At 36.9% G+C, this 10971-nt stretch overlaps 2 protein-coding genes across 2 annotated transcripts; one reads left to right on the top strand and one right to left on the bottom strand.

Moving 5' to 3' along the window:
- Positions 1-603: 603 nt before the first annotated feature.
- LOC136242735 (dnaJ homolog subfamily B member 13-like) lies at positions 604-5497 on the bottom strand. The gene is made up of 8 exons (XM_066034190.1): positions 5359-5497; positions 4105-4208; positions 3632-3784; positions 3418-3572; positions 1290-1422; positions 1145-1239; positions 937-1013; positions 604-876 (listed from the first exon to the last, which is right to left on the bottom strand). Exons 1-8 carry the CDS (start codon positions 5424-5426, stop codon positions 726-728), a joined length of 936 nt encoding a protein of 311 aa, XP_065890262.1. The 5' UTR covers positions 5427-5497; the 3' UTR covers positions 604-725.
- On the top strand, positions 5485-10850 carry LOC136242734 (uncharacterized). Its single transcript, XM_066034188.1, has 4 exons — positions 5485-6064; positions 7083-7699; positions 8017-8149; positions 10604-10850. The coding sequence occupies exons 1-4, from the start codon at positions 5579-5581 to the stop codon at positions 10769-10771; spliced, it is 1404 nt and encodes a 467-aa protein (XP_065890260.1). The 5' UTR covers positions 5485-5578; the 3' UTR covers positions 10772-10850.
- The last annotated feature ends 121 nt before the right edge of the window (positions 10851-10971 follow it).

Here is a 10971-nt window from a genome sequence, read left to right as displayed (position 1 = left end):
CACAATCACTATATAATATTATCGTACCCATCGTGCAACAGTGTTGTCTCTCAAACTGAAAGGAAAAGAACATTCTCAAAGCTGTACATAAATGAAAACAATGTAGACATCACTTTGAATGCTTTCACATGTTAGTACAGATAAAGTATGGTTTGATAACAAAGGCAACACATATTTATAGGAGAATTCACGTTCAAGCATAGCAAAATTTATTCATATGGCCAATATTATTTTGTTGGAGTACTATACTGGTATTAGTCCTAGTTACATGTTCATCAATTAAGTTCTACAGATATTGGGCATATGAACAGGGGAGAATAAATAGCAAAAATTGTTTACAAATGATTATGAGTATTTGTAGTGCATCTCTTCTCCTTGCTAGTTCATTGACATCAACTTACATTATATAATAAGTTTCATATACACAACAAAGTAGTCATGTACATATGGGCTGAATTATACATGTCTAACTGTAATCTGAAAAATCAAGCCTTTTTCACATGCAATTTCAATACTCTAATAGAATTACCATTGTTCTCCCTTAGAGCAACTCTGCCTGATCACACCACTCTTAAGCACTATCTTTTAATATTTAGCTAACAATTCTGATTTTGATAACAATTGTGATTTTAAGAGTATTTAACATGCATAATTATAATTATATACAGTAGCAATGTGCACTGTTCATGTAATTACTGACAAATCATGGATAGGTTATTAGCTGTTTAGGAAAGAGCTTGTTTTATTGCAGATTTCTGATTTGGGTCAAGTCTTGAAGGAAACTTGATGGAGAACTCAATGACCAGGTCCCCCCTAATACTGGGATCTTTATGAGATATCATTCCTTCTCCTTTGATTGTGCTACGATGACCATGACTAGATCAAAGGTGATCATAACAGTCAATTAACAGATCAACAATTACTTTTATAGTTTACCTGATAACTTCACTGATTGGGAAATCTACTTCTCTGTTATCAAGAGTTCTGATTTTCACAGATCCACCACACAAAGCCTATGAAATACAGATTTTACCTTCATTCTTGAAATAAAAAGAAATGGTTCTGATACCTTTAAATTCTTACTCTACTTGTACATACAAAGTTTGGATAGCTAAAGCTCTACTCTACTTTATAATACACTCACCGTCATAAGAGGTATTTCTACTGGATGAATAAGATTAAGATTCTCACGTCTGAGGTAAGGATGCTCTTTGTCTACCACCTTAAAAATTATATCAGCTATAGACACATTGTTATTCATCACAAACACAAAATCAGGACGGAATAACCTGGAATTATGTTTGGTCCCTGATCCCCTTCATTCTGAAATGTTATTGTAGTTCCAACCTTCCATCCCGGCTTAACAATGATAGTCAGTATCTTCTCCTTGACACTAGTAGTGTGGTTATCACTGTTCATCACCTAATAACATGGTACAAAGAATTATGAAGTAAAATGCTAGGGAAAAGGGAACTGTGTTAGAACAAATAGCAATAATGGAAAGAGGGAATGACACAACAGAAAACATTTGTTAAAGGTCAATCATGTTAATGTACGTGTTGATTTCATTGCTAAATCATTCCACTGAAACAATCAAAATACTCTAATAGAGCAGTCACATTGCAGCCTATCAAAACATTCTAATAGAGTAGTCAAAAATTTGATGCAGATTAACAATATGGACTACATCACATGGGACAGGTCACATTGACACTAATAAGTATGTGTTATCATTAACTCCCTAGTCTGTAAATGAGTTACTTGCTCTAATACAACCTTTGTGCTCTATTTTGTATGCAGTAGCAGTACCGAACTGAACATTATGTGCCCAACCCCAGAAAGGCTGCAATCTTTAGAAGTTACGATTGATTGATGAAGACTTGCAACTAGTGTATATCTAGCCAGTTCTGATCAACAGTGCATTCAGACAATATCACATTCCTGATAAGTGGGTGTGGCTCACAAAAGAACTAGACTATGATGCATAACACATTTAAACACCTCCACATCACCAAACTAGTTAAAGCATTCCACATGTGATCCAAACCCGGATAATTTATAAACCGGATGACCTGGATAAAATGTTACCCAGTTGACCTGACTCGGTTTCAATGCTGAGTTGTTTGTGGCAGAAAAGAACTTTCTGTAGAAACCAGCAGTCCTTTTATCGTAGTTGATCCCAATTCCAGCTATGACATATGTGTGCTGAACTGTGGAAGGACATTTTTGAACGTGATGTCAATGCCAACCTGAATGGCTCCTGGTTAGTGGGAGAAGTTTGGCCAGGACTTTGTTGCGGATGATGTTGGCCTGGGGGTTACACCTGAGATTGTGACAGGGGGCTTTTAGTAGACTGTGGAACTGGGTGTCTCCTGGCTCAGATGGGATACCAGGATTTCGGAGAAAGAGATTGTTTCAATTGTTGTACCATTACTTCCACATGTTTCTTTTAGGTGATGTGGCCTTACCTGTGTGGTTTCCTGTTGGGAGGACACTGCTACTACCTAAAAAGCACCATCTTATTAACTCAGAACTACCATGCTATCACATGTTATCTATAACGGGAGGTGTGGACAAGCTGCTTAACTTCATTGATGTTGCACCATGAGAGCCACCAACTCATCCAAGGTTTGTACCAATCACCGATGCATGTCTGTTGTTTGGGTTGACTACAGGAAAGCATTTGACTCCATCTCACACAACTGGCTCCTGGAGTGTCTGCGTCTCAGTAGATTCCATCTGTGTTGTTGAGTTGTATACATAAACTGCTTCCACTGTGGAGAACCACCCTATTCCTTCAATTACCATCAACTGCCCCTCGGCAGTTAGTTATCTATCGTACTCAGAGGGACACTCGAACTCATTTCAATTAGTCTCATTTTCTGTTATTAAAGCTGTGTACTATCTCATGTGCACATTGTCATGCTATCTCCTAAATTTATACTTACTTTTAGTAGCCAGCTCACTCCTTGACTGCTCTATTAGAGTATTTTGATCATTTTAGTGAAAGGATCCACAGCAGCATTTTTGATATAAATTTGGCCCATATATATATATATTGACCTTTATCATCATTTTCCACTGGTAATTTCTATTCCTGTTTTCCACATTCCTAGTACTCCACTTAAATAAAAAAAATTTTTACTTTACTAAATAGTTTGCATAAATCTTACCGTTATTGTTTTGGGAAATAGCATTAGGTTGTAGTGTCCATAAGCTGCAGAAACAGCAATATTTAGCTAGTTAGGCATAACCATGCACTTAAACAAGCTTTATATATGAGTCCACAGTGAGGTTGTATCTCATGTTCATAATCGCATGGACAGAGTTAATGAGGAGTCTACCTACTGAAAGTCTAACTATGTCACTGAACCACATATCCACACATGAAGGTAACAGTCATTGAATATTACTTACCCTACGAGATATCTTCATCTTTTTTGTACAGCCTGAATACACCTCCTCCAAAGTCAATGCCAGATCCTTCTCTATTGGAGGATCTTTTCTTGGTTGTGAACGTCCACTGATTCCACCAAAGGAGGCAAACGCATTTTCTCCATCACCAAAAAATTCTGTAAAACAGAATCAAGCACAATATGGTGCAATGTTACATTCATTGCATACCACTCACCAGCGAAAGGATTCTTGCCACCAAAAAATTGACTGAAAACTTTAAACGAATCACCGTGGAATGTGTACCCTGAAGTAAACCCGCCCATCCCATCTGGAACACCTCCTTTCAATCCCTCCTCCCCAAACTGGTCATATGTAGCACGTCTTTTTGCTACAAGTAATGACACACCATATTAACATGAAGCAGACACCAACTCTAATAGAACATACAATAATGTGGACCGTTGGGATCAGTAAGTATTGTGGTAAACCACTGTATGATGATCAGCCTAGATGTGCGCTTGGATTAAAGATGACAAACTCCTACAAAATTTTCTCTTAAACTGCAATCCATTATGAAGAGGTGCCTTTATTCAGTTACATCCAATTGGGACCTAGACAATTATCGAACAAGTAGTGGTTGGCCACAGTATCCTTCAACAGTATACCATATCCCACATATATAGTACACTACAACAAGTAAGGTCTTACCATCACTCAGAACATCATATGCTTCATTGATCTCTTTAAACTTCTCTTCAGCATCAGGAGCTTTGTTCTTGTCCGGATGATACTTCAAAGCTAACTTCCTGTATCTATATATCAACAGTATCAAATGCAATCATGAAAGGTACATTCTAAACAAACCATTAGTAGTAGCACCCAATGCAATAGTGATTTATAATACATTCACAGCCGAACATGCCAACAAATATTCTTTTGTCACTTACAAGATGTTCAGAATATGGTCCAATCACTGATGAAATATCATGGACCCGTAAACATGTAATAGTATACTTGAAACAAATGATTATCGTATTTTTTAAATGTTCACCAAATATTTAAATAACAGATCCAACCACTTGAGCTCTAAATTACGTGTCCTCCATTAAAACTACCAGTATTATCAACTAAGTGTAGCAGAGATATTAGAACCACAAGAATGTCATAGTAACACTTTCTGGCTGTATCAAATCTATGTGGTTTTTCAATTTGCAAAATTCTTAGAAAGTATCACATTACAACATGTGCTCTAATGGCTAGTACAATTCTGCCACAGTCTAGTACATATACTAGCATAGCACCAAAAATGGGAAATGATTCAGAATTTTTAAATCACTACAACTGTAGTATTTTGTGCTGGGCAACAATATTAAAATGGACACTTTGAAAAGAAGCAACTTGAGCTTAAAAGAAGCAATTTGATTGGTCAAATCATTGAGTAACATCTGCTTTTAAAAGTTGTTGCACAAGAATATACTAGAATCTATGTACTAAATAAACAACAGTCACTTGAAAACAAAACAGTTACACATACATAAAGGCCAAGGATCACAACACAGCTAATTATTACTAATTGGCTGATATTAAATGTGCATCCCATAATTACTTGTTGATTTATGAATCCCTACAAAATATTCTAATAGAACATACAACTAATCTGCCTAAACATAGACTAGCAGTAGTTGTAACCCAAGCTTACTTTTTGCAGATGCCCAACATATTATTATACTCTATTTAATCACAATCCCACTACAGACTAGTCTCGTGTATTGGATGCACAGTGACCAGCACTGAAGGTCTGACAGCAACCAGAGATCTGCAAGGAGGCTACTGAAATCCTGTACAGCAGGGAGAGTCAGAACACTTTTCACTCTCACTACAGTGCTGTTCTGACAACAACTCATATTGGGTGTACTTTTATAGACGTACGCTCTGCTGACTATACATAAATGGGTATCTTACGCTCTCTTGATGTCACTATCATTAGCACTTCGTGTAATCCCAAGAATCGCGTAATAGTCCTTCCCCATGTCACAGAACTTTCTAGAATAATCCTAGCAACGGTTGTTACGAAGGGCGTTTATTAGACCTATTGGGTGGTCATTAGATAGAAATATTTTCCAGTTTTACGCCTGCCAACTCTGCAGCCTGCCGGGATTTAAGCTTAGTTTTTAATTTAAGCATGATGGAGATAACACGCTTTTTACGGAAGCCACCCGAAGTATATGTCGTTCATTCCAGGATTATATCTACCTTGGTGTTACAGAGGTCTCAATTAGTGAGGACGTTTGCTGCTAAATCTAAAACATCTAAGAAACCTATAGCAAAACGTAAAGCGTCAAAGAAAGCAGCAGCAGCTATTGAAGATGCTTTCTCCAGGAACCTTTATCCATTTTACACGGATAAAGGACATCAAACTTTTCCAACTAGTCCAATTACTATTACTTCCAATAGGATTGAGAAGGATAATAGCAGGTTCTATAAAGTTCAGAATGACAGTGAAATTTACACTTTTCCAAGTGTCACCCATGTGCTGTCATGTACTAAGCCACCTAGCTTCAACTTTGCAATGCAAAGGTGGGAGGATAATATGGCCAAGGAACATGGAGAAAAAGGTGTTCAGAAGTTGAAAAAGGAAATCAGAACACGAGGAACAAACTTTCACAAGGTGCATATAAAACTCACCAATGTCTTTACAACATGTGTGTATGTGCTTGCACAGTTTGGAGCAGATGCTTATAATCTCTAATTAATAAGTGCCATGCAGAAGTAGTAGTCTCCCATAGCATTTATCGATTAGAAATTACAAGTGCCTGCTTGAAAAATGGTCTGGTCCAGTTTGCATCAGTAAGTCATTCTCTCAGCCAGCATGGTGGTATTGGGTGTTTATTTGCTATAAGTCATAACTGCCTTTGTTTGAAGCCTGCCAAATGATAAGAAGCCACTCTAAAAGGCACATTCATTGATGCGCAAGGTGTCCCTTTTTGAACAGTCGCTTATTTTCAATCAAGTGTGTGGGAGTCTGGCCATGCGAGACTAAGGGTCTGACTATGTAAGACTAGTGTGTGTGTAGTGTGTACATGCTTGTGTGTGTTCTATGTTAACTATGTTACTGATTCTTCTCTCAAGATAAGCAAGTACCCTTGGAAAACACTCTGCTGGCTGTTCTGTACCTAAAGGAAACCTGCAAAAAGAAAATTGTGCCATAAGCAGAATGTGTCTGTGTAATATCACAAAAATATTATGTTGATGTTATGTCTAGGAGAAAAGGTGTTTAGCCTTGTATTGGATAGGAATGTTTGGTGGATTTTGATTCATGATCTTCACCAAATTTGTCATACCCCTCTCCCATTATGTTAATTTAAACTGAGCTGCACATTGGCCTCTGGTTAAGTTCCAGTGTTTTGTAGTTTTGTACCGTAAATGCACCACTAGTGTACTGCATGCACTGTGCTCTATTGGCATCTAAAGATGGTCCAATGATTTTAGTGCACTCACTTGAGCTGAGGGTTTTAAGGCATTTGCCACCATTGAATAAACTGCAAAATTAAAACACGCATGCATGCACGGACATTGCTACGCAACTACACTGTGCATAAATTTCACCAATTTTGCAAGAAGAATTACATTCCTGTACTCCAGGTAGAGTAAAGACACAAACTGTACAATCATTTTTGTCTTTCTAGGCAGTTGGAGATCATCTGGTCAATATGCAGCTGCAAAGAAATGTAGAAAATGTAAAGTTACAGTGTGAGGATATGAAAGAAGCTGATCAAGACACAAATGAAACAAGTAACAATACAATTGAAGTGAGTGAAAATACAACTAAAACGAATGCCAAAGAAGATATGGACAGAACTCACCAACATTTGGTTTCATTTCCAGATAAGCTGCGCGAAGCATTGAAAGGTTTGTCACAACGACTGACAGGATTGTTTACTTCAGTTATACCATTGGAGAAAGAGGCATTGGCTTCTAGTAAACCAGACGCTATGCATACCAAGACACAGACTTCTGAACCAGTTTCCAAACAGGTTGCTAAACCAGCTACCAAACAGGTTAAGCAGGAAGACACTCAACAAGGTGTTGTTAAAAAGCAGATAATCACACAAGCTGTTAGAGATGATACAAAATACCAACAGCAGCTCATCAATGTATTGGGTAAACTACCAGAAGGCAAGGGGCTATCACAGAGTGTGGAACATGTAGTGAATGATATTAGTGAAGTATATGCCGTGGAGAGTGTGGTATCACATGTGGATCTTGGCTATGTGGGAACTGTGGATCTAGTGGCTATGTACAAGTAAGAAGTGTACTGAAACTGTGTGTTGAATCCTGTAATTAGGTCAAAGCCTAGAGGCCACACCGAGCTTTAATTTAGGACCTCATAACTAACATCTTCAATTAGCAACATTGTTAAGAATCTACATATTTTAGAATCTGCATATTTTAAAACTCACAAAACTGTATTGTGAATTTTAACAATAGTAGCTGCTTTAAGCTACAGAAGGACTATATCTCCTTCCTAAGTACTATTATATCTGAAGGAATTTCATTGTTGCAAACTTATATGATTCATTGATCCCAAAGTATCAGTGTTTGTATAATGTTGATGTGCAGGGGTGAGGTGTGTGTGATTGACTGGAAGACTTCACAGAAACCAAAGAAGAAGTTGAAAGATATTTATGACTTTCCAGAACAAGCTATAGCCTATGTTGGTGCCATTAACAGTGATAAGAACTATCCATTTAATGTAAGTGTGTATGTATGTGTGTAGTGTGTGTGTGTGTGCATGCCGCATGTGCAGTGCAGTATTACACGGTATAACAATTGTTATCCATAAATAATGCTTTGCAGTGAAACATCAGTACCAGCCACCTCTTTTACTAGTCAGTTTCTTACTTACTGAGATTATAAACATGGTTTAGGGTATACTTCTTGACCAAGAGTATAGGTCTCATTATTTAGGCTGAATTCTATGCTAAACTAAATGTACATTTAATAAAGTAGGAATCCAAGTGATAAATAATAATGAAACAAGAGATGAATGATGGTATTACAGCATGGTTTGTTGCTACATTTAGGTAAATGCCGAAGTAACCAAGCTATGCTGTACGTAATACCATCATTTGTCGCTTGGATCCCTTTGAATTTAAAATATACCAGTTTGTTCAGTTTTTTGTTATATAGCTGTACACACGTGACTGTTCTATTAGGGTGATTGCTGTATAGCTATCCTACTAAGACCAAAGAATGATTCCTTGTGCTATTGTAAACACAGCTAATCCAATAAGGGGTGTGATCATTGCGTTTGAGTAAATAGATTGTTAAGAGGTGTGATCTCCGTGCTTGATTGTTATTAATCAACCAAGATCATTAATGGGAGTAGAATATATTGTGAAGTTACAGATGTCCAGTATCTTTTACAGTAGCGTAAGCACTTTGAATATTTGTATGAACATCTAAATATGCTATTCAAGGAAAGTGTTAATATGGAAATGAACACCTGGATATGGTTATTGTGTGAAGAAGATGATTGAATATAAAAGGTAGGACAAGACACAGACTTGTCGGAATCTCAAAAGGTACATCCCACTAATGACTTTGTTATTGTGGTGTGGCCGTACGCTGTGCAGGCAGACGAAAATTCAAGTTTGGACAATTTTTAAAACAAATTCTATCCACCTGTAAGCGTTTTCTTGTTTTAATGCTGCATTTGATGTTAGTTAGATGCACCATTGTACAGAGGAGGTAGGACGTGCATCCATAATATTATTATTATTTGGAGTTTCATGTGAGTCTCAATAGTCGTGATACAAAACAACAAACATGGGGCTCGGTTAATCTTTATGTACGAAACCATTTTTTTTGTAATTTTGCCAAGAAATCCAGGGGCCCTTACAAAAAAAAGTGTATATTTGTGAAGCGCTATCTAAATCTATTGAGCCTCATTTTTGGCTGGTTTTGTATTGTGATTATTGAGACTCACATGATAATAATATGCAATTAAAACAAAAGGTGCGGAATACATGTCTTACTTCCTCTGATTATTCTGTAAAGGTGATTTTCGTCGCGTAAGATGCTTCGAGTTTAAAGGTGGCATTATATTTTGGGTGATGCGAATCATTTTAGGGGCGATACAGTACTACTGTACTGTTCGTTACCATGTGTGCTGTGAGTAGTTTAAAGCCAGTTGTTAAAAACTAAGTCGTACATTTTCATGCACAATTTGTTTACTAACTTGATGCTTCTAGTTTGAAGTTTCTATCTGGGAGATTAATTGTTGTATTGGTCTACTAGGGTTTGTGACACGTACAGTATTCCAGTCAGCTGAATTCTCAAATGATCATATCCCTTATTGTTATAAAGTGACTCTACCAAAGTATCCCTAAAGTGACTGTAATACACACAGGTTTTACTGTACTATTAAATGTGCCATCTCTGGGACCAAAAGAAAAATAAAGCTGGGCTCAATACAGTAAGTAATCAGGTGGTCTTATTAAAGAGGTCGTGATCAAGGTATGCTGAGGACCTGCAAGAGGTGACCACAAGTCTTATTAATGAAAGTTATTGCTTTCTACATCACAATTTCAATTAGGTGGCCCCCAGGGGTTTGGACAACTGAGGGCTCTACTGTATTATAGATATTATTATACTATGTACTGATATACCCTGCAGAGTTGGGAGTAACTAAGTTACGTAACTAGTTGCTGTAAAAGTAACTAGTAACTTGTAACTAGGAGTAACTGTCTGAAAAGTAACTAATTTACAATAGTTATTAATAGTTACATTGTAACTATAGGTAATTATGCTTTGAAACTTCAATTTTTGTGCTACAGCCACATTAAGTAGACACTTTCTGTGAACTGTTCTTCATGATTCAGCTTGAGTAACAGATGTAACAGTTGAAACTGAGCTAAAATGGCCACAGAATCATTATTTTCATAACATGGACATATAATTATTATAATAGTTATCTTCTTCCCTTGTTCTGGGCAAAATAATCATGTTACAAAAGTTAACAAACAGCATAATTTATTTGTGAAAGTAACTAGTAACTAGATACCTTAAATTTCACGGGATAAAAATAACTAGTAACTAGTTACTTTTCTGAAGTAACTACTCCAACTCTGATACCATGTACGTAGTATATTAGTATGCTATGGGTTGAATTGCTTGTACAGTTTTGTTTTATCCCATATGTCAGGTGGAGAAGGCAGCGATCGTGGTGGTATACTTGAACGGAGAACCAGCAGATGTACATATGTTTGAGAGGGAGCAGTGTCCAATGTTATGGGCCAGGTGGTTGGAGAAGTTGGAACAGTACCACAAGATGTTTGCCAGTGATCTCAATGAGGTGGTGGATGAGTACTAACAGTGCAGCACTGTTGTAAATTAGCAAATTTTTTATACTAATAATTACATACATGTCATTCAGAGAATTTAATAAATTATTTGTCTTCAGATAAAGCACGTCTAAGAAAATAGTTCGCTTGAAAATATAAATCTCAATTTTGATGAAATCATCTTGACTGTGGTTCATACCATAGATAGTAAATTTCCACCCGACTCTGC

Source organism: Dysidea avara, chromosome 13 (assembly GCF_963678975.1).
Source record: "Dysidea avara chromosome 13, odDysAvar1.4, whole genome shotgun sequence".
Classification (NCBI taxonomy): domain Eukaryota; kingdom Metazoa; phylum Porifera; class Demospongiae; order Dictyoceratida; family Dysideidae; genus Dysidea; species Dysidea avara.
This window is presented reverse-complemented; position numbering and strand designations above follow the sequence as displayed.